At 33.1% G+C, this 22,394-nt stretch overlaps 4 protein-coding genes and 1 long non-coding RNA gene across 5 annotated transcripts in view; 1 reads left to right on the top strand and 4 right to left on the bottom strand.

Moving 5' to 3' along the window:
• Positions 1–22,394, top strand: part of LOC135837246 (uncharacterized) — an 84,148-nt gene that overhangs the window by 49,579 nt on the left and 12,175 nt on the right. The window lies entirely within an intron of this gene.
• LOC135837238 (vesicular glutamate transporter 2-like) lies at positions 67–7,631 on the bottom strand. The gene is made up of 9 exons (XM_065352447.1): positions 7,322–7,631; positions 6,896–7,126; positions 4,331–4,505; positions 4,124–4,254; positions 3,895–4,015; positions 3,684–3,817; positions 3,444–3,589; positions 3,232–3,352; positions 67–3,071 (listed from the first exon to the last, which is right to left on the bottom strand). The coding sequence occupies exons 1-9, from the start codon at positions 7,484–7,486 to the stop codon at positions 2,892–2,894; spliced, it is 1,404 nt and encodes a 467-aa protein (XP_065208519.1). The 5' UTR covers positions 7,487–7,631; the 3' UTR covers positions 67–2,891.
• LOC135837237 (vesicular glutamate transporter 3-like) lies at positions 8,430–13,487 on the bottom strand. Its single transcript, XM_065352446.1, has 9 exons — positions 13,072–13,487; positions 12,732–12,962; positions 12,444–12,618; positions 12,225–12,355; positions 11,965–12,085; positions 11,723–11,856; positions 11,426–11,571; positions 8,806–8,926; positions 8,430–8,700 (listed from the first exon to the last, which is right to left on the bottom strand). Exons 1-9 carry the CDS (start codon positions 13,231–13,233, stop codon positions 8,515–8,517), a joined length of 1,407 nt encoding a protein of 468 aa, XP_065208518.1. The 5' UTR covers positions 13,234–13,487; the 3' UTR covers positions 8,430–8,514.
• On the bottom strand, positions 14,540–18,330 carry LOC135837239 (vesicular glutamate transporter 2-like). The gene is made up of 9 exons (XM_065352448.1): positions 17,673–18,330; positions 17,326–17,556; positions 17,016–17,190; positions 16,811–16,941; positions 16,598–16,718; positions 16,371–16,504; positions 16,144–16,289; positions 14,825–14,945; positions 14,540–14,744 (listed from the first exon to the last, which is right to left on the bottom strand). The coding sequence occupies exons 1-9, from the start codon at positions 17,832–17,834 to the stop codon at positions 14,562–14,564; spliced, it is 1,404 nt and encodes a 467-aa protein (XP_065208520.1). The 5' UTR covers positions 17,835–18,330; the 3' UTR covers positions 14,540–14,561.
• LOC135834225 (plasminogen activator inhibitor 1-like) lies at positions 20,159–22,384 on the bottom strand. Its single transcript, XM_065348059.1, has 3 exons — positions 22,167–22,384; positions 21,916–22,053; positions 20,159–21,820 (listed from the first exon to the last, which is right to left on the bottom strand). The coding sequence occupies exons 1-3, from the start codon at positions 22,310–22,312 to the stop codon at positions 21,154–21,156; spliced, it is 951 nt and encodes a 316-aa protein (XP_065204131.1). The 5' UTR covers positions 22,313–22,384; the 3' UTR covers positions 20,159–21,153.

Here is a 22,394-nt window from a genome sequence, read left to right as displayed (position 1 = left end):
TAAATTTGCGTGAGTGACAACAACATCGTGAAAATATGTTTAAAATGACATGAAACGGTTGTAAAATAAATTAAAACGATTAAAAATCGTCTATTTACAAAAATTGCATACAACTTTCTCAAGAGGTGTTGTAATAAACTAATAGAGAGAGGAGTTCTTTTGCAATGTAGTCACGTGTTATACAATAAGTACACGTCAATTTATGAATGACCTGAGATAAAAAAGTTATTGTACATCGAACAATACGTGAATATTTGACACATTACATACGAAATTGACATAAAAAGCACGTAAAAAACATAATTATCTACATAAAGAAATCGCGAGTAAACGAATACATACGAAAGATTACTATTTTTTACACGACAGTATGATTTACGAATGACGAATCGTTGATTAATTACGCAAAAATCACCAGTTTAACATGAAATAGGTATACACATCACCGAAAAAAAATACTAATTAACCGGAAAGGAAACAGATTAAAATTTACGTTGCTACGTCTAAAAGCTGTGCTTCTTCGAGCAGCAACCGTTAGATTGAACTTATGCCATAGTCTAACGTACCTAGGTACAATACCTCCTGACCTTTTCGCGCATGCTCGGAGATTCGTTTCGTATATAGGCCTAATTTTACCTTGTTAATAGTGGCCATGTGCTACTTCACAATGTTTAAAACTAAAACCTCATATTAAACTCGTAAGAAGCACCATAATCATTGAAACTCATCAATAATAATTGATGAAATTCGATTGCAAAATCTATCGAAAATCAAAATTTTGTATGAAACGTCATGACAACATGTTGAAAATTGTTAGGTTGTGTTTAAATTGATGAAAAATATCACAGTGATAAAATTTCAGTAATAAAACAAAATTCAGGGAAGAATAATTGTATAACACTGCGGTTAAAATTATTCAAATGGCATAAAAAGAAATAAAAATTAGTAAACAAATATGTACTTCAGAAATCGAGCAAAATATCGTGAAAATTGCGTAAATTCTTAAATATTGCCAATATAGTTAATTATACATCATCAAAATAGAATAAAAATTCTGATAAAAATTACAAAGTATCATGAAACCTGCAAAATAGTCAATAAAATGATTGAAAATCGCCAAAATTTAATAAAATTGAGAAAGATTGCCCATAATTGCTTGAAACATCGTTTAAGTTTATAAAGTATGTGTTATTAAAAAATTTGAGCGAAATGTTGCAAATTTAATGATGTCTAATTAGAAACAGAAAAAGGTTTGTGAAGAATCAAATAACGACATTTTTGATTCAAATTGTGATTTGATCCAGTCATCCCAAACCCTATTCTCAATGACCATTGACCATATTTATATGATTTTTGAATAAACAACGAATTTTAGAGCCCAAGATCTCTTTGTAGTCTTCTTAGAGTAATAGCAGATCATGATCCTAAATGTAGATAAGAAATGTTTAAATTATTGACATCGAACTTTTCATGAAATTTATTTCATGTTGGTAGTTGTACAGAGGCATGATGAAATGATGTATCGTTGGGGTGGGGGGAAGGGAGTGAGACTGAAAATTTTTCCAATTCTTTATCTCCTCCCCCCCCTACTCGAGCATTTTTCATGCTAATTAGCCAGATGTGATTCGAATAAATTTTGGAAGGGGGAGTTGGAAACAAAAATGTTGAATAATTTTAAATGTTTATAAACGACACTTTTATAGTAAACACTTAACAGAAAATTTGGATTGTTCTAGATATTGCAATGCTGATAAGTACTGAAATCTAAAACCATAAATTCACAATTTTTTTCGTGTTTTTTTTTTCATCCTTTTGGCCTTCGAAAATTAAAATCAAAAAGAGAATAGAACCTGAAAATTTACAATTTATGAGGTACAAAAAAATCATTTTTAATATTAAAACTTTTAACGCCAAAATTTTGTGCTTTTTAGTACGTATTTTAAAAAGAATTCTCGCACATTTTTTCATTATTTTGCAATTTTTTATACTCGTACCAAACACTCACAAAAAAAACTCTTTAGGTATTTATTTGGTTATGTTTCTTTTTCTGAAGGTATTTTTCATTTTTGGAAATTTTTAAAAAATTGCACAGCATTTAAATCTGTCCTAGCGAGCGAAAGTAAAAAGACTTCGAGAAAATTGATGCTTTTTCAAAAGTAAAACATTACTTTTGGTGTTAGAAGTAAATTTCTCAACCCTTCAACTTAGTTACTCGTAGATGAGAGAAAAGAAAAGGAAAATGAAAATGATCTAGTCCGAGCGAGGCGAGGGCGAAAGCTCTCGAAAATTCACAATTCTCCATTTTTTTTTGAGAACTCCGACACGGTAATTTTTATATTTTCAAAAATAACCAATTTTGGCGAAAATTAAAAATTATTGTTTCTGAATTTTCGGCGAAAAATTGGGAATTTGTTTGATATTTCAGCAGAAGTTGGTACTTTCTGACAGTTTTGACTAAATGCATTAGAGAGAAATTTTTTTGGAAAATTTATTCATATTAATACATTAAATCAGATTTTTGGCATGAAAAGAAAATTATTTTTCCACTCTCCACTTTGGTTGGGGAAAGGAAAAAAAATGATCTGGCCCGAACAAAGCGAGAGCGAAATACTTTTGATTTCACATATCATTCAATAAGTAAGAAACCATGGCTTTTGGTAATTCTTTGATTTTCCCACTTTCCCAAATTTTCAAATTTTCCCAACTCACACAACTTTTCGCTTAAATTTTTCTGTCGAAATGAGGGGGGGAGAGGTCGGGGTGAGGTACCTCCTCTGCCTCCCCTGTTCTCTATTTGGCAAGTCTGTGGCGTTGTAACTCATCATAAATTGTCATCTACATATATAAAGGTTATCCAAATCGAGGTTACGATTGCGAGAACTTCATTAAGATTATGTTACGTAAGTAATGGTTGATTGATTATCTTGCGATTGATCAGATTTCTTGTTACGCTCGTCGGTAGAATACGACCACGGTTGAGGCTCTGCAGATCCGTATATTGAAAAGATAATTGCTCCCACGAATGATATAATAGCAAATATAATGAAACTGGTGTTCCATTGAGAAGCGCTCTGGAAGAAAAATGAATGAGTGAAACTTCTAAATATTTCGGACAAATGAAATACCGTATACACTTTGTATTATACAGAACTAGAAGTACACTATCACAGTACCCTTATGGTGCCTTAAGAAGGAAAAATTACCATTAAAGTGTATCAAAGCTATACTTACATGTCCTGTTACTATGAATGCTATAATGAGTGGGCCAATTACTGAACCCAGCATATGGAACAATGCTAAGAAACTAGCCAAAACACTGGAACATTTTGGTGCCAATGCTATGGCATTCAAGCTAAGAGAAAAAAAAAACTTGGTGAAAATTGAGCTCAATTTTAAAACAAGTAGGTAATATTGTGCTACTGAGTATTTTCTTATGGACTCACGTGCAGACCACTTGATTTACAGATAAAGTCGTTTTGAATAGGATTAAACACGTCATTAGAAGGATGAAATTATTTGGCAGATGAGCTATGGTGAGCAGTAAAATTCCTCCTAATACGAATGCACTGCTAGCAGAAATTTTGTATGCCTGAAATAGGTATAACAACGTACGCAAAGATGAGATCATGAGTTGCTAATTTAGTATTTTATCGTTGCAATTCCGCAAGATCATGATGGTTTACCTTCGTGTTGATTGAATGAAACTTATTATTCACGTAGTCCAAAATGTACCCAACCAGAGGAGTGGTGAATATATTTATAAAAGTTGGTAAAGCTGAATAGAAACCGACTTTATCGATTTTGCTTCCAGTGATATCTGAAAAATTGCCTCGTACGTATATAATAATTCAAGTGCCTGATTTGTATTATATTTAGATCTTATTTTTATTTTACCTTGAATGAACATTGGTAAGCAGACCACAGTTATTGTGGTTCCAAAATTGTAGACGAGTTTGGCTACTCCCAATGCATAGACTTGCTTGCTAAAGATCATACTCTTCCATATTTTTAGTATCTGAAAATAAATACTTAGAATTAGGTAACATGTTGGTTTTGGATGTGTAGAAATGTGAACTATAAATTGTGTAAGTATTAGGTAATGAAGTGCGAAGGTTTATCTTACATTTTTTGGCCTGGATCGTTTCGGGTCTTGCTGTATGTAATTAAGTTCCTCTCTGGATATCCACTTATCCTTTGCAGGGCTATTAGGTACCAGCAGAACCCATATCAGGGACCATACAAGAGAGAAGCCACCTTAGAAAAATCACATCATTTATGTAGTATTAATTGACATGTACGAGTATTATCATAATGATGATAAATTAGGTACCTGAAAAGTAAAATGTGGATGCCCAGCCGTAATTCCTTGTGACAATTCCGAAAACAGGATAAACTATGGCAGGTCCAGCGTATAATCCCGTTAATGATATAGCCATGAGTTTAGATCTGTCTCTGTTAGGCGACCATTGAGACCATAATTCTGGAAAACTGACGAACCTGAAAACCTTGATTATTTTCAAAATGTATCAACTTATGATTTTTCGAGCAACTAAGGAGGTACACAGTACGTTTGATTTTGGATTAGCATCTACTCTGCTTGTTCATTTTAATATAAATTAATCTTATTGAGGAACCATTTTGATTAGGGATAAAGCTAATTAATTTTATGAATTTTTTAATACTTAGTTTGCTTATTGTGGCAACATTTTTTTTTTTTTTTTTTTTTTGAGAATTTGAGAGTTGTTTTTGATAGTTACTGGAGTATAAACTTTTTGACGTTTTCGGTCGATTTGTTCATGAAAAAGAACAGAAACAGTCAATCCAAAAAATATCGGAAGAAATGGTCAGACATTATTTTCGAAATTTTAATCCTAAAATGATGGAATATTACCTACAGTTTGAAAATTGATATACAAATGTTGAAGTATTGGAGGATTATTTGATAAGAATGAAAAACATAATTTTATAACTCAGGTAGTTGTAATTTTCCAACCGCTCAAAACTGTAAACATGGTACAATTTCGTAACTCAAATCAAAGTTTCTTGTTTCGAATTTTCAATATTTTAAACCATTTGGTAATTTTTTACTTGACAGAGGGCAAGTGCTTCCCAACTTGAGATTCAATTCAACATCTAAAATTCAAGGGCGAGCATCTGTCGCCTGGTGGGCAAAAATTTCATCTTCTGTGAACTTTAATGACTGAAAAATACCAGTGAAAGATTTCCACAATACCAGAAAATGGATTTTTATCATTACAAGTGAGTTATTCCAACCGACAAAAAACTTTTTAACCTAAAAAAAGCTAAACACCACACTTCAGTAAAAATTTCAGGTATGAAAGTGCATTTTTCGATTTTGGATGAATTTTTAATAATCAAATTTGGGCTAAAAATGCAAAAAAAATTGCCAAATCGATCTGGAAACTTGAAATTTGGTGTGTGGTCTATTTTCGATACCCCCCCCCCCAATTAATTAGAGACGACTTCGAATCGTTTTGCGTATAGTTCTGGTACTTCCAACAGATTCTCGAATGTTTTAATTAGTACAAAATTTTACTCAATGAAGTTGGAAGGCTGAAATTTACTTTACATCGCACAGTGATCCAGATGAAAAATTTTTCTGGACATGAAAAAGTTGTTTTTCAAAAAGAGAACACCGTTTTGTGCCAAGCGTGTACTTTTATACTTTCATTTATTGTATTTTGCCCGTTTGTGCTCATTTTCGAAAAAATGGAGGGGTTACTTACTCTAAAAATGAACTATTACGAAAAATTTTGAAAAATGCCCTACAAAAGTGCATGGCTAGAGGGGGATCCAAAATTCAAAAATTTTGAAAAATGCAATATGGGTATCAAATTATGAGTTTTTGAGGAAGTTGATTTTAGTTTCATTCAAACATTTTATTATGTATTGTACCTATTTTTCAAAAAATTTGAAATCTTCGTTTCTCTTTGGGGTTCATCTTGGGGTTTGGGTAAAATAGTCTTCAAAAATGAATTCTGCGTCCTTGAAAACGTTGAATTTCATACTCAATAGTCAATATATTATATTTTTTGACAGTTTCAAGATTTTCTCTTCGTTTGGGGCTCATCTTGGGGCTTGAGGTCGAATAGTTTTCAAAAATGAATTCAGCTTCCTTAAAAATCCCAAATTTGATACCAATGTTATATTTTTTTGAAAATTTTTGATTTCGTACCCCTCTTTTTGGGATTAAATTATCATCAAAAATGAGATCGACGTCCTCCAAAAATCCTGTAACCGAAATTTTAGATTTTCAAGTGCAAAACTGTGCAAAACCAAGGGCTTGACCGGGTATATTTTTCATCTACACCACATGTTGAGTCGATTGAAGATGGATTCAAGTCGTTCTGGTGCCTCCAGTAATTTTTCAAAATTTCCAAATTACCAAAAAGTATCATGAAAACTGTCGTAATTACTTAACATTGATTTCAAAAGATTTTGTGACAGATTTTGGGAAATTAAAATTTTCAAAAAATTGCTGGAAGCTCCTAAACGGCTTAAAACTACCTTCAATCGACTCGGCTTTTTGAAATTGGAGTATGAAGTCAATTTTAGCCTTCCAACGTGATTTCGTAAAATTTTATGGACATTTTGACTTTCAAAAATCTGCTACATGGTCCAAAAACTCCTCAAAAACGTTGGAAAGTTCTTACAATCGATTTGGAGGATCAAAAATGAAGTGCATACCAAATTTCAGCTGTCTAAGTTAATTTGGTAAAATTTTTGTTTTTTCGCATCTTCGGTCCAAATGGCTCAAAAAAAAAACAAATCTTATGGAATCTCACGATCGATGCATAAACGATTTTAAAGAGAAGGAAATATTTACATCACAAGAAGCACGTATTTAGTATGTGTGATTACTGATTATGATTACCTGTGTTATTCCTTCGATAACTCGAATTATAATGAAAAGATGCAAACTGAATCGAATGACCAACGGAGTCAGTACGGTCAAAATCGATGCAATTAGATTACTAATTGTGATAACAGTCGAGCCTCCATATCTCATCGCAAGGTATCCTCCCAGCGGTGCCAATATCGCTCCGTATTCGCTCACACCTAAAACGAAACCTTTCGTTTTGGAATCCCAATCAAATTCTGGATTCTGTAATGTTTTCGGTGGAATTATTATTCATATTATCCAGATTGTGAAAATAATCAAACGTCAACCCTGAGTAGACCACCTGTGCCAAAAAATAGCACCAAAATGTTATAAACAATTCAATGTTTACAGGTTAGTTTTTTTCAGTGGTCTATGCAAGGTCATAAATAATGAATATTGAAGTTCATAGGTACTTACCCGAGTAATTGTCACATTGCCTTCGATGATTTCTGTCTTATTGCTAGTCATATCCAGTATAGCTATGTTCAAATTAGCTTTCAACGCGAATATATTCATTTCTCCGAAAAAAGCCAATATACCGACGACAAAACGTTTCGAAAACCAAAACTTATGTTTTTCCATTTTTTGAAAAATTTCTCGATTTAAATAATATGAAAAAAAAAAAAAAACGCAAACAGAACGAGTACTAGAAAATTACGTCGCGTACTTGATGGAAAACCGCAGCACTGTGTGGTAACAGTAGACGTCTATGTAGCCCATGCTCATCTTCTCAACTGTTGCCTGTGTTGTGATCAAGTTCGTATGGTTTTTCTTCCAAGGAGAAGTGTCTGTATGAGTAATTTGTGTGTACCGTGTACATTGTAGGTAGGTACTTACTATCTAACTCACACACTTACACTTGCGCTAGGTTGTAATATTGGCAACATCCGTATTGTAATTAATATTTAATCGTTTTACTGTGTAGTTTTGTTAACAATGGTGTATAGATCACGAAAGATCTTCGCGTGCTTGACGTTTCATGGAGTGCATCTCTTTATGTATGTAATTGGATATCTTGGAAGCAATGATTCATTTTTTTCAAAATTTTAGCGGGTCTTGGCACTTCACCTGATTTATTATGAATTCTTAACCAGGTACCTACTCTCAATTCCTTTCCCTTCAAGCTTGAAAAATTATTTTCAGACGTTTCTGTCTGTTCACCTGACATTTATTTTTTTTGTGACCTTGTGATGGGCCAAATCAAATTTCAAAATGTATAAAGTCAGTCAAGAGGACAATTTAAAAGAGTTTCAATGTAGGTGTGTGATTTGTGCTTCTCGAGTAATTCTAAAATTCACAAAAAAATTAGGAAAGTAAAAAACATTATCAATCGAATGAAAAGTGGAACATTTTGCGGTTATTATAGAAGAAGGGAATTCCATTTTTACATCTCATCAGCGCATATTGTGTCCTTCTCAGTACGAATGATTGTGTCAATTTAAACGGTGAAATTATGTTGAATAATGATTTGCAACAGTTGTTAGTTGATTTAGAATTTCCTGAAGTTGAGTTATCAAAAACCAGATTATATGAGAGCTTTATTGTTATCGAGGAAATGTATCCAGATTATGATAGGAAGCTTTAAAAAATATCTATGTATGTAATTCATTTCAAACCGCCTTTGTAGAACTTTGTTGGTTGCCCTGTGACTGATCTTGATCACATTTCTTGTTTTGCTCGTCGATAGAAAATGACCATGACTGAGGTTCACCTGATCCCAGCACAAAAAATGCTATTGCTCCGACAAATAAGATCATCGCGAACGTTATAAAACTCGTGTTCCATTGAGACGGACTCTAAATTCAAAAAAGTAAAAAAAACACGTGTATGTATGTATGACTGTACATGTACTACTTTCATAAGGTACACTATTATCGCGAAAATGATAATTTATGACTCACGTGGCCAGTTACTATGAAAGCGACGATTAGTGGACCGGTGACTGCGCCAACCATATAGAATAGAGCTAAAAAACTAGTCAGAACACTCGAACATTTCGGCGCTATAGCGATCGCGTTCAGACTTGGATAACATATAATTTACCATAAGAGACTTGTTAATTCACTTAAAAAATAAGCGACGAGATGATTAGCCAGTAGTTGATGGTGTTGGAATTCTGAGAATTTTTATATAATCTGATAAAAACAACAACTGTTTTATCCAATTATGCAGATGAAAATAGCTCTTTTTTTTATTTTTCAACGAGAAAGGTATCCCAACTTCAACTGCCAGAAAATTTCTTGAACCGGACAGATCTAAATTAAAAGAGCGTGCGAAATACATCAACAGCTAAAATTCCTGGTGCTAAAGTGCATTTTTAAATTTTTATTGATTTTTGAAAATCAAATTTGGGCCAAAAAGGGACGAAAAAATCCAAAATTTTACCAAATTGACCTGAAAACCTGAAATTTGATACGTCTCTCAAGCGGTCAGTGCATGTTAGTGAATCAAATGACCAATTATACGCTTGACCAGGTTTTCCAAAATCGATTTCTGCTTGTTCAGAATCATATACACATAATTTGAATTATGAAATCGTTAGATAAGTATACGGTTCCAAAGCAGTGGGAAATAATTTTGGAAACATGGTGTGTAATTGGTCAAGAAGGTCGCTAACAAATGTTAATCTCGTTTATACGCGTTAAAGTTGATTTGGATGATTTTTAAATCTGGAATTTTTAAAATATGGCCAAAGGCTCCAAAACGGTTTCTAACCTCCACCAATAGACTTAAAATATCTAAGTTACTAAAGTTCCTTTTTTTCCTTATATGTACCTGTACCTACAAATTTTCTGAATTAAATTTTTTTTGAAGAAAATAAAAATGTTTGATACTTGATATTAATAAAATGATAATTTGCGAAAATATGCTTCTTTATTCCTTCCCAACTGACTACACTGTCGTTTTATCGGTTTCAAAGCCCTGCCTTATGAATGAAATGGTAGAAGTCTCGCCTTCTCCCAAAATACATAGAAAAATCCCATCTTTTGTCAGAATTACCTAATTATCTGGTTTCTTGCTAAAAATTGTCGCTGTTTTGCCAAAAAAAAAAAATGCAAAAAAAACTCGCTTTGTCATAAAAAATTTGAAAAAATCTTTCGCTTTTTCAACAAAAATTGCAAAAAAAATTTTTTTCGAGAATAAGTACCTAGACCTACCTAATTGCCAAAAAATTTGGAGTTTTTCTAAAATTGAAATTTTCAAGAAATCTCGCTTCCGAAATTTTTGTCAATTGCATAGATGTCTTGAAAAAACCCAAATTCAATGATCCTCTCAGGACAACCCTTCTGAAATTCAAAAACTCATAGGTAACCCCACTAAAAAACATCAATCTAATAAACCAATAATTCTAAATACCTTTCTTCGCAGGTGTAATAATCCTGTACGTTATAAACACCCCCCCCCCCCATCCAAGCGTTAAAATCTTGCTTTTTGCCAAAAATTAACATAAATTTTATTTTTTCAGCAAAATTGAAAGGCCTTGCTTTTTTCCAGAAATTACAAGAAATGAGCAAAATTCTCATTTTTTAAAAATAGAAAATAAGAAAGTAAATAGAGTATCTTCTTAGGCAAAAATTACGAAAAATATTTTTTTCTCCTATAATTTCTGAAAAAAAGTCTTGATTTTTGCTAAAATTGTGAAAAAATTTATTCTCGTTTTTTAGCAAAATTGCCGGAGTCTTCCTTTTTTCCAAAAACTATCCGGAAGTCTCGCATTTTGCCAGAATTTGCCTAAAAGTATCACTTTTTTGCCAATGATTGCCCAAAGGGCCTGTTTTTTTTTCTCTAGAAATTGTCAGTGCGTTGCTTTTTGCCAAATGAAAAATTGTCAAAAATTCTCGTTTTTCATAAAGTGACGAAATTTTTTCTTTTTTTTTGCAAAACTAAAAAAAAATTTGTTTTTGAAAAAATCGTGCTTTTTTCCGAAAATTGTTCAGAACTTCAGAAGTTTTATTTTTTTGGCAAAAATGGTCAAATAGCTTTCATTTTAGTGTTCTGTTTGGGGGGGGGGGTTTCTATGTACATTAAAATGTTTTGCTCGCGTTTTGTCACTTTTTTATCACTTTTTCAAAATTCTTTTTGTTCGGGAAAAATCAAGTACGAGCCCTGAACATGTTGAAATTGAGGTAATTGGGTTAAATTCTATGAAAATTTCCAACTTTCAAAAATCTGTTGGAGTCTCTAGAACTATGTTTTCAATCGATTGGTGGGATCGGAAATGGCAGGGTCCATAGCAAATTTCAACTTTCGTGGTCAATTTGGTATAATTTAGTTTTTTTTTTGTATTTTTGGTCTGAATTCGATTTTCATGATGCACTTTAGCTCCTGAATTCTGGCTGGTGATGTATTTTTGCATGCTCTTGAGATTTAGTTTCGTCCAGCTTAAAAAATGAATGAAGGCTTCTACTTATAATTGGAGGGACATTACCGTAAACAGATTAATTTAGAATGGAATTCGTCCTGATTCATCAATTACTGACTAACAACTAGGCGCTGCATGACTTTAATGAGTTGACTTACTTGCACACAACTTCATTCACAGATACGGTGCACTTGAGCAGAATCAAACATATCATCAAAATAGTGAAATTATATGGTAAATATGCCATTGCAAGTAATAAAATTCCTCCGAATCCGAATGCGGTACACATGAACAATTTATGCACCTACACAATGACACAAAATATGAATAAGTTGGTTATTTGTAGATTTAGATAGGTACTTCAATATCCCCAACACTTGGATTTTGACCACAATCTACCTAATTATTTTGTATGTAATACCTATGCCCTCCTTCAGTTCAGATATTGTAAGTACCTGAGTAGGGTTCAAACGACTCGTATTGTTGAAGTAATCCAACATGTAACCAGTTAAAGGCATAGTGAAGATATTCACAAAGGTGGGTATGGCTGAATAAATACCTATTTCATCGATTCTTCTCCCAGTGAGGTCTAAAAGAAACAATGAATCAAGTATACATTCCTAATATAATGCTCAAGATTACGACTGAATATTCATTTACGTATGTGAGAATCATGAATCATGATGTATCAGGTTACCTTGAATGTACATAGGTAGGCAGACCACAGTTACTGTGGCTCCATAGGTATAGACTACCTTTGACAATCCCAGTGCGTAGACATGCCTACTGAGGATCATGTTTTTCCACATTGCTGGGATCTAAAATGCATACACCCAGAATCACATAAGATTATGTAGTGAAGATATCGAGGGCACTGAAAAGCATCATCAATGGATTGATTGAACAGCTATGTACTATGTATTGATGAGAATGAGATTCCTTACTCAGTTCACGTACATTTTTTGGTCTAGATTGTTTGAGATCTTGTTGTATATAACTGAGCTCTTCTTTGGATATCCATCTATCAGATGCAGGACTATTGGGCACAAAAGGAATCCATATAACAGACCATAGTAAAGAGAGGCCACCTTTTATAAAAATTACATCACCATGATGAAAATTTTAAATTGAAACTGTCTACCGATATGGATATGTGAGATAATAAATTATTTGTACCAGAAAAGTAAAAAGTTGCTGGCCAACCGTATTTTCGTGTTACGATTCCAAATATAGGATAAATTATGGCAGGTCCAGCATACAATCCGGTTAATGATATAGCCATGAGTTTAGATCTGTCTCTGTTAGGCGACCATTGACTCCATAATTCGGGGAAACTGACGAACCTGAATGCCTTGATGATTTTCAAAATGGATTATGATTATTCTTCAAACACAAGAAAATATTTAATTTTTCATTTTATTTGTATTTAAAATCAATGCTGAAGTGATCGGATGAGGTAATTACTTGAGTGACTCCTTCAATGATTCGATCGACTAGAAAGAGATTGAAACTATAACGAATTATCAACGGGGTGAATATAGTCAAAATTGATATGATCACGTTGCTGATGCTAATGACGGTCGAGCCTCCATATCTCATCGCTAGGTATCCTCCCAATGGCGCTAATAAACTCCCGTATTCATTTACACCTAAAACGAAGCCTTTAGTTTTGGAATCCCAGTCGAATTCTGGATTCTGGAGTATTGAACAAGAACTCATTTCAGTTTGTTAGGTCAATGATTCGAGGAATGTTTGGTTGGGATATTACAGCTAGAACTTGACAAGTGATAGATTATGCCCTTACCTGAATTACTGTTGTATTTCCCATGATGACTTCTCTCTTGCTTGTCATATCGAGTATAGCTATGTTCAAATTGGCTTTCAAAGCGAATATATTCATTTCTCCGATAAAAGCCAATACGCTAACGACGAAACGCTTAGAAAACCAGAATCGATATCTTTCCATTTTTTCCCGAAAATCTTATCAGATATTTTTACAATTGAGAACTGCGCCGAAGATGGACGAAAAGAATATCGATGAATGAGTTAAGAAAATGATGTGTCGTATATCTATGTACTTCACGAAATCATAAACACGATTTTGCATTGAAATTGACATCCATATGTCTCGTGATCACATTTTTTACTGCAATTTATCCACTTTAAAAATACGTTTTGCTTTCGTGTAGAATTTCATGTGTACCTACTTAACTTACTCACTTACTGGTTAAAGCATTTATAAAACGTACAATTTTTTAATATCTGAGCTTAGAAACAGCGTTGATTACTTCTTTAATCGTTTTACTACTTTTATTTACGATGTTTAGAGATCAAGAAAGATTTCTATAATGCTGAAATATAATAAGTTTATTCTTTCGGATTCATGTTGAAAGTCGAAGTGCAGATACCTCGTATCTGAAGTCAGTTAATTTCTTTCGAAGCAGGTGTCTTGGTACATTTAAGTAGGTAGGCAATAAGTACTTCATTATGACGTAAATTTGAAAAAAAAAGTTCACATTTATGTGAAAAATAGGAGAGAAAAGGGGGCTTTCCTCCATTTTTTGATCGATGGAAAATATGATTCATTTTATTAGTTTCAAAATACGTATTATCTCAGAGCCATCGTCATTTTTTAAAAATTCATTCTTCAATATTTTCGTTTCCCTTTTATTTTTTTTTGAGGTGGGAGGAGGGGTTCTGTGTTTATCCACATTTTCAATACTCTTCATTTTTAAAAATTCAATTTAATTTTTCCTTACGTTTTTCAATAATTATTTTCATTTTTTTCTTCGCTTTCTTATTTTTACAATTTCTCATATTTTTTCAATACATATCTGTATTTTTTTTGAAATATGTTTTCCATTTTTAAAAAGCTTTCTGTCTATTATTTTCTCAAATTTTTCAATCCTTTTTTTATTTTTTACATTTTTTTTTTTTTTGAGATCGTTATTATTCTCTTTCTACCGATTTCATAATTTTTTTTTGTCAGTTTACTAATTTATGAAATTTAAAATTTTTTTCTTGTTCTGTGTATTTTCTTCTATGGCTCTTCAATTTCATTTTTTTATTTTTTCATTTTCTGAAAATATTATAAAACTGTGACTCGTTTCAATTTTTGGAGATTTCTTTCAGTTTTTCTGTAAATTATTTATTCATTTTTTCTCATTTTTATGGCATAGAAATAATCTGTTCCTGCTCAAGTTTTTCAAATTGCCCTTTTTGTATTCTGCATCAAGAACTACATCAATTTACAGAAAATATTTATTGTCACGAGAGTGCAAAAGGAAACAATCATCATTTTGAAATCACCTTTGGTGGGCTTGATTGGTCTTCTTGGAGTTCACTTTTCTTTTTTTGCTCATCGACAGAAAAAGACCACGGTTGCGGTTCAGCTGATCCCATTACTAAGAACATAATTGCTCCAAGGAATAATATCATTGCAAACGTTGTGAAGGCAGTGCTCCATTGAGAGAGACTCTGAAAATTACACGTGTGTTTGAATTACAATTATTTTCTTCTTTGATACAAATTGTACTGTAGAAATTCATATTACGTACGTGTCCAGTTACTATGAAGGCTACGATCAGTGTACCAGTAGATGCACCCAGCATATAAAATAAAACTGTGAAACTAATCAAGACACTTGGACATTTTGGTGCCAGAGCGATAGCGTTCAGGCTGTGGAGAAACATATTATTTGTACATATTCGTAATTTGGAGAAGTTGATTAAATTGATAATACCGTGTGAGATTAAGATAGATTTCATCACTTCTGCCAGTTTCAGAAGAGGAGGGAGACCTCTTTGAAGGGATAGAGTATCGTTGGAGCAAGTTGAAGCGCTCACTCTCGATCTTGGGGCACTTCCCTTTCCTGCTCACCAGATTAAAGAAATCAGGCAGGCAAGCAGACGACCTTGAGAGGATAGACAGACAACCGTGGGCGTTTGGACTGCTAATTCAATGACCTTGAGAGTCCAGATACAACGGTCACTGACCATAAGAGCCTATGCAGAAAGACAGACGACCCTGAGAAGTCAAGACAGTGCGGTAAATGACCTTGATAGATCGGACAAGAAGTCAGACAGCCCGGTCAATGACCTTAGGAGGCCAGGCAAACGGGCAGATGACCTTGAGAACCAGCCAGGCGGTCAATGACCTTGAGAAACCAGACAAACAAACGACCTTGAGAAGCTATACAGACGGGTCAGTGACCTTTGGAGGCCAGATAGGAGACTGTTGATCTTGAAAAACCAGACAGATTGGTCAATGACTATTTTATTTTTTGAAAATATTATAACACTGGCTCGTTTTAATTTTTGGAGATTTCTTTCAGTTTTTCTGTAAATTATTTATTAATTTTTTCATTTTTATGGCATAAAAATAATTTGTTCCTGATCAAGTTTTTCAAATTGCCATTTTTTTGTCTGTAAATTATTCTGCATCAAAAACTACATCAATATACAGAAAATATTGTATTTTTGTCGCGAGAGTACAAAAGGAAATTGAATTATTCATGCTCCTTCAAAGGACATTCTATGAATGAATCCGTAATTCTTTAAAATTTTAATGAAAGACATTTTCCTTCTCTCCTAAATCGGTAAAATCAACATGTTTTGAAGAAATTACATATATTTTTGAAGATGGATTATTTTCTGGTAGAATGCACCCCTGAGGAGACATAAGAAAAATAACTGGTTTTTGGCAGTTCTCACTATTCAACTCCAAATGACGACAGCTCACACTTATCTTATTAGTGAATTATTTTCAAAAATTTGAGCTCATCTTGCTTTGGTTGAGTACAAATTTAGAATATTTTTTTTGATTCACCTCCTATTGGTGAAATATTTTAGGATGATAAATTAATGAGGGGACTTACTTGCATACCACTTCATTAACCGATACAGTGGACTTGAGCAGACTTAAACATATCATCGAAAAGATGAAATTATGTGGTAAATAGGCCATTGCAAGTAATAAAACTCCTCCAACCCCGAATGCTGCACACATGAATGATTTGTGAATCTGCAATGGCACAAAAATATTGATGAATAAATTTGCGTGGAAATGCCTGGAACTTGGATGCATCATGCGTCCATTGTTTACCTGAGTAAGATTCAAACTACTCGTATTGTTCAAGTAATCCATCATGAAACCAGTCAAGGGCAAGGTGAACATACCTACAAAGGTTGGTATGGCTGCGTACATTCCAATTTTATCAATTTTGCTTCCTGTGAGGTCTAAAGGCAACATTTAATTGTACATAAGTACCTAAGTATATTCTGTGAAGAAATTAATGTGTACTTGAAAAATCATGGTGCAATATACGATACCTTGAATATACATAGGTAAGCAGACCACAGTTATTGTAAGTCCATGAGTGTAGACTGCCTTTGCCAAACCCGCAGCGTAGACGTGCTTACTGAAAATCATATTTTTCCAAATTGCTTTAATCTAATGAAGTAAAATTGTGAAATGAATGCATCAAAAACTGCAATGTTGGCAATTGTTTAAGAAGGATGCAATATTTTACATAATCTGCTAACATTTTTCGGTCTAGATTGCTTAGGATCTTGTTGTATGTAACTCAATTCTTCTTTCGATATCCATTTATCTGATGCCGGACTATTGGGCACCAAAGGAATCCATATGGCAGACCACAGTAAGGAAATTGCACCTTGAATAAATGATGAATTTAAAATTGTAACAGTCTACTTGTAAAATATGAATGTGTGATCGACGATTTATTACCAGAAAAGTAAAAAGTTGCTGGCCAACCGTATTTTCGAGTGATCACTCCAAATATAGGATATGTTATGGCAGGTGCTGCACCCATTCCAGTTAATGTTATAGCCATTAGTTTGGACCTGTCTCTGTTGGGTGACCATTTGCTCCATAAGTCGGCCAGACTGACGAACCTGAATGCCTTGGTGATTTTCAAAACAGATTGTGATTATGATTAAACTTGAACAAACTACGTATGTATAATTTTATTATTTCCAACTGTATTTAGAATTGAATCCAAACTGTTTGAAAAGAACTTTAATCGTTTGATAATTACATAAGTCACTCCTTCTATTATTCGATCGACGATGAAGAGTTGGAAACTGCAACGAATTATCAAAGGAGTCAATATAGTCAAAATAGAGATGATCAAGTTGCTGATGGTAATGACCGTCGAGCCTCCAAATCTTGTCGCGAGGTATCCACCCAACGGTGCTGACAACAATCCGTATTCGTGTGCACTTAGAATAAAGCCTTTAGTTTTCGAGTCCCAATTGAATTCTGGATTCTGGAATGTTTTATACAACTCATTTGAATTCGCAGAATTGATGAGTCTAGAAATGTATTCTCAAGTATTATACAGAAAACTGATACCCTTAATAAGCAGAATTTGTACGTACTTACTCGTGTAACTGTTGTATTGCCTATGACGATTTCTGTCTTGCTTGTCATGTCCAATATAGCTATGTTCAAGTTAGCTTTCAACGCGAACATATTCATCTCACCGAAAAAAGCCAATATACCGACAGCAAAACGCTTCGAAAACCAAAATTTGTACTTCTCCATGTTTTTCTCAAAATGTTTCAGTGGATAAATCCTTGTGCGAATTTTGTCCAATATCTCGTAGAACCAAAATGAATACACACATGAATGGAAATAATGCCGCAGAACGAGTACGAGAAAATGATATCGCGTTCTATGCCTACTTTATAAAATATGAAACACGATGTTCCATTGAAATTGACATTTACAGGTCTCGTGCTCACAGTTTTTACTGCTAATCATCCACTTCAAACATTGTAGCATTTTATGAATACCTACAGTAGGTACTTATTTTGACATGACGTGAAACAGGTATCTACGTTCGTAATTTGTTTAATTGTTTTATTTATTTCTAATTGCGACGTGTAGAGATCAAGAGAGATTCTAATCTGCTTAATACCTCCTTGTTTTAGTGTAGATACTTGATAGGTATACTCTTCCGAGCATCTTGAAAAATATATCTGATGTAAAAAACAGTCCATTTTTGTTTCTACGGTTTTATAAAAATTCACTTGAAAAAAAAAATCAAAAAAAATCATCAATAAAATACTCGCTACAAAAAATTAATTTCAAGTTATCACAAAAAAAAAATCCAAAATGAATGACGTTTAAATCAAGATGAAGAAATGTACTCGTATTTGAAACCACCAAAAAAATCATCAGAATTGAATTCAACATTTACTCGTTTCAAATCCACAATAACTGCGTAAAATTGATTTGAAATCACCTCTATAACATTTGTTTAAAATCACCTATAAAAAATAACTTATAAAATTTTTAAAAAAAGAAATTCTAAAAATCACCACAAAAAATTAATCAGAATTATGACGAAAAAATTAATTTTGAAATCAATACAAATAATTTATTCAATCGCCACAAACAATCATAAGTTAATTAACTACAAAAAAATTTAAAAATGAAGAGGAACAATGATAATGCTCTCAAATCTCAATGGGAGGTAAAATGGTTAACCCTTTGGATGTTCTCCAGGTTTCCACAACGTGGAAACAAAACCCTGCTCAAAAGAAAAGTCATTTTTAAAAATTAATGGTGTAAAATTGGTCATTCAAAAGTTATCAAAAGGTCATTCTTTTTCATTATTTCAATTTAGTGGATACCGCGGATTTGCCTTTTTTTTTTTTTAGATCAATTGCGTTGAAAACTTTTTTTTTCGTTTTTGTTTTTTCAGTTTTCATAGCCCTGACGAAAATTCCGAATATGTACCTACGTGTTTTCTTAATTTTTACACCCATAATATCTATACAGAAAGCCAACTGAATTTTTTGGATGGCAAGAATTCCAGTCAAATTCGATTTCTTTTAGATCATTTGAGAATTTCATCTTTGACTTTAGCGTAGTTTTGACAAACAGTGTGATTATTTTTATTTCTCTCTGTGCGAGAAAATTTGTTTGGATTTGGTGGACACATCGCATCTTAGGAGTCATAATGTTAAATCTAAAAAAAAAAATCGATTTTGACTTTTTTGCCATGAAGGGGTTTGTATGACCCCCTGCAACCAAAAATAACACTTTGAGTTGGGAACACTACCAGACTACCGAGTAGGTACCTAGATCTTGTAAAAACGCAAATGGTATAACTCAAAATTCAAAACTACGGGCTGTATTCATAGACGTTACTTAAGGGTCACTTGGCTAAATGGTGAATTTTGAAGCAATTTTCCCAGGCGTGATTGAACTCCGAAGTATTGATTTATTATTTTAAAAATATGAAATTTTTATTCGTTTATGAGAAAAATTGCTTCAAAATTCACCACTTAGCTAAGTGACCCTTAAGTGACGTCTATGAATACCGCCCTACATCGCAAGTTGTTTGGAGTTAGAAGGTAGGTTAGGTATATACTCAAAAAACTCATCTTTTTTTGAGTAAATGTTGTACACACAAAGTGTTCGAAAACAGTTTCGATAGTTTTGAACGTACGTCGTCGATTGGGAATTTAATTCTATATACAACTTTGGTCATACCTATGAAATTTTTTAGTAGGATGCTTCGGTTTGCCGCTAGATCAATTTTTATGAATGGTTACAACTCAAAATGTTTTCCAAACATTGAAGTATTTTCTCTTTAAGATTTTATTTTTCAAAGTATTCTTATGGTAAATGAAATGTACGATATGCAATCTTTAAAATGAGGTGCTATTCATTCCTCACATTTAATTATAAGTTGATGAAAATAATGAATTGAGTTTTTAAAAAAGAAGAAAATCGCTCTCCTGTAAAATTTCACTTTCTTGAGATGTAATAACCTTATTATTACTCCTAAGGTGCAACATTATGCTGAATTAATTAAAAATATGTCAAATCTTACATAACTTTTATTAAATTTCTCATCAATCGCATATTTGAGTAAAGAAACAGTACTTAGTTTCATATTAAGATGGTTAAATGCTTGATATTCAACAGAGATTTTCAAAGTAAATTACAGTAAAAATTATTTATTAGAGGTCAGTGGCGTAGGCAGAGCATATCTGGAGGGGGGGGGGGTCGGTTGTTGGAGAAAAGTTCAGATTTTTTTTCATGATGAGAGAAAAATCAATTACCCCGAGCCTAGCGAAGGCAAAAGCTTTTGAAAAGTATGATTTTGATATGTAAAAGAACAATGTTTTTTTATAGGAGAAGATTCGGATGCTTCAGAATTTCAGATTTTGAACGATTTTTTTTTTAGAAATTTCAGGTCTGGAAAAGAATAGCAAAAAGACCCAAACAAAGTGAGGGCAAAAGCTTTCGAGTTATCGTGTTTTGAGAAGTAAAAAACATTTTTTCTAATATGAGCAGTTTATTTTTGGACTTGCATGCATATTTTTTTGAGTTTGAATTCCTAATAGATTTTTAGAAAGTTTGATTTTGAAAAAGAAAAACCAATAGGCCTTCGCTTCGCTCAGGCCGAAGTTTTTGAAAATTAATAATTATAATCCGTGTACCCAGTAAATTATAATTTTTTTTTTTTTTACAAGAAGTCAATTTCGTAATTTCATTCGACATTTTCAAGAGTTAGGTAGGTCTACCTTAAACAGGTGCAGAAATTTAGAAATAGAAAAACTGTACTCAGCTCGAGCAAAGTGAGAGCAAAATATTTCAAAAATGTGCTATTAAGTTCCAAAAAAGTCGGCGAATAAGTCTCTTTTTCAAGACTGAAAATTTTTAAATAGGTACCTAGGAATAGCTAAAATAAACAGAAAACGTAACATTTGAGAATTTACAAATATGATCGTAATTTATTCATAGCTATTGACTTATTGTAACCTATTTATTCATTACTGTACCCTTCTATATGGTTTGTCGTAATATTATGCATGTGCAATGGAGAAATTTTAATCGTCAAATTTTAGCAGTAACTCTGCGCCAATGGGGGGGTCTCGACCCTCCAAACCCCCCCATCGGCTTCGCCTCCGTAAGGGGTCGGTCTAAGAACACTGCCCCAGAACGTCATGACTTTGGCTTTAGCATCGTAAATAAAAAAAATAAATGGTCTGTCAGCGGTGAAATCGATGTATTTATCATTGTTGATATGACTACTACTCGTAGTAGTACCTATGTTGGTTGTGACATCGCCAGCCTTCTCATTCACGTCTATTACAACTTTCTGTAAAATTTCTGAGACGTGTATCTGTTTATCGGTAATTTTACTGAAGTTGTCACTTACTGGATCGAATAAAGTTCCATATCCCCAGTACTGTAATACTGATTTTATGTTAATCGTCATTTCTAGATGCATTTTTGGTATACCATAAGAAACTTCGGTTATTGTGGATTTCTCTGTGATATTTTTTGTGAAATCTTTTTCAAGTAGAGAAGATATAAGGCCACCCACCCAATTCTCCTGTCCCGGCAAAAGAACGTACATGTGCGTTGATTTATTTTTATATGGCAGTATGATTGCTCGATAGTCGGCTTCTTTGTCTTCATAATACGGGATCGGTGCTCGACCAAACATCATTTCTACTCGAATATCAATCTTTTCTCCATTTGTTCCTGTCGCGAAGAATAATTGCCTGAAATACAGATGCACAAATTATGTTTCGAAAGTCTATTTGCGAAATTTCTTGAATTTATACTTATTGTTAGATGAATTTTAAAAGTAGCGTACTGTCTGGTTTCCAAAAATGGATATTTCCAATCGCCATTATTGAAATATGAAATACCAATTGCTAAAAACGTGGTTGTTTGGTTGATGGGCAATTGTGTTATTTTCTTGATTTTATTTGCGCTGTAATCGGATGCCCATCTGAAAAATAATGTATCTACTTGAGATTGTACCAAAACACTGGTGAAGCTCTATCTTATGCGTTTTCGAATGTATCGTATTCAATTTCAAGCAGGTACTGAATTACTACTCACTTATTGACAGCAATTTCTGGTTCTTTACCACCTTTTTTAAAATCTAATCTTTTGACATTAGCGTTGCATAAACGTGCGATTCGATTCATGAATGCTACCTGTATTGGATATTCTTTCTGTATAAATAAGGCAACTTCGTCTTTCATGTCTGTATTCACTTCGCATGATAAATTTGCCAATTCTTGGTGAAAATCGTCTGCTCTATGGGTGAATGTAGCAACAACATTG

The sequence above is a fragment of the Planococcus citri genome, chromosome 2, assembly GCF_950023065.1.
Source record: "Planococcus citri chromosome 2, ihPlaCitr1.1, whole genome shotgun sequence".
Classification (NCBI taxonomy): Eukaryota; Metazoa; Arthropoda; class Insecta; order Hemiptera; family Pseudococcidae; genus Planococcus; species Planococcus citri.
Note: the sequence above shows the minus strand (reverse complement) of the source record. Positions and strands in the feature narration are given on the sequence as shown.

Coding starts and splice junctions, on each gene's coding strand:
- LOC135837238 (XM_065352447.1), bottom strand. CDS start 7,486: ATGGAAAAACATAAGTTTTGGTTTTCGAAACGTTTTGTCGTCGGTATA. Junction 3,818..3,894: donor CTTACCAATGTTCATTCAAG/GTAAAATAAAAA, acceptor GCAATTTTTCAG/ATATCACTGGAAGCAAAATC. Junction 3,353..3,443: donor GTAAATCAAGTGGTCTGCAC/GTGAGTCCATAA, acceptor TTTTTCTCTTAG/CTTGAATGCCATAGCATTGG.
- LOC135837237 (XM_065352446.1), bottom strand. CDS start 13,233: ATGGAAAGATATCGATTCTGGTTTTCTAAGCGTTTCGTCGTTAGCGTA. Junction 12,619..12,731: donor TCATTGAAGGAGTCACTCAA/GTAATTACCTCA, acceptor AAAATCATCAAG/GCATTCAGGTTCGTCAGTTT. Junction 11,572..11,722: donor GTCGTTTGAACCCTACTCAG/GTACTTACAATA, acceptor GTCATTGTGTAG/GTGCATAAATTGTTCATGTG.
- LOC135837239 (XM_065352448.1), bottom strand. CDS start 17,834: ATGGAGAAGTACAAATTTTGGTTTTCGAAGCGTTTTGCTGTCGGTATA. Junction 17,191..17,325: donor TAATAGAAGGAGTGACTTAT/GTAATTATCAAA, acceptor AAAATCACCAAG/GCATTCAGGTTCGTCAGTCT. Junction 16,719..16,810: donor AGCAATCTAGACCGAAAAAT/GTTAGCAGATTA, acceptor TTACTTCATTAG/ATTAAAGCAATTTGGAAAAA.
- LOC135834225 (XM_065348059.1), bottom strand. CDS start 22,312: ATGAAAGACGAAGTTGCCTTATTTATACAGAAAGAATATCCAATACAG. Junction 22,054..22,166: donor CCAGAAATTGCTGTCAATAA/GTGAGTAGTAAT, acceptor ATTATTTTTCAG/ATGGGCATCCGATTACAGCG. Junction 21,821..21,915: donor CCATTTTTGGAAACCAGACA/GTACGCTACTTT, acceptor TCTGTATTTCAG/GCAATTATTCTTCGCGACAG.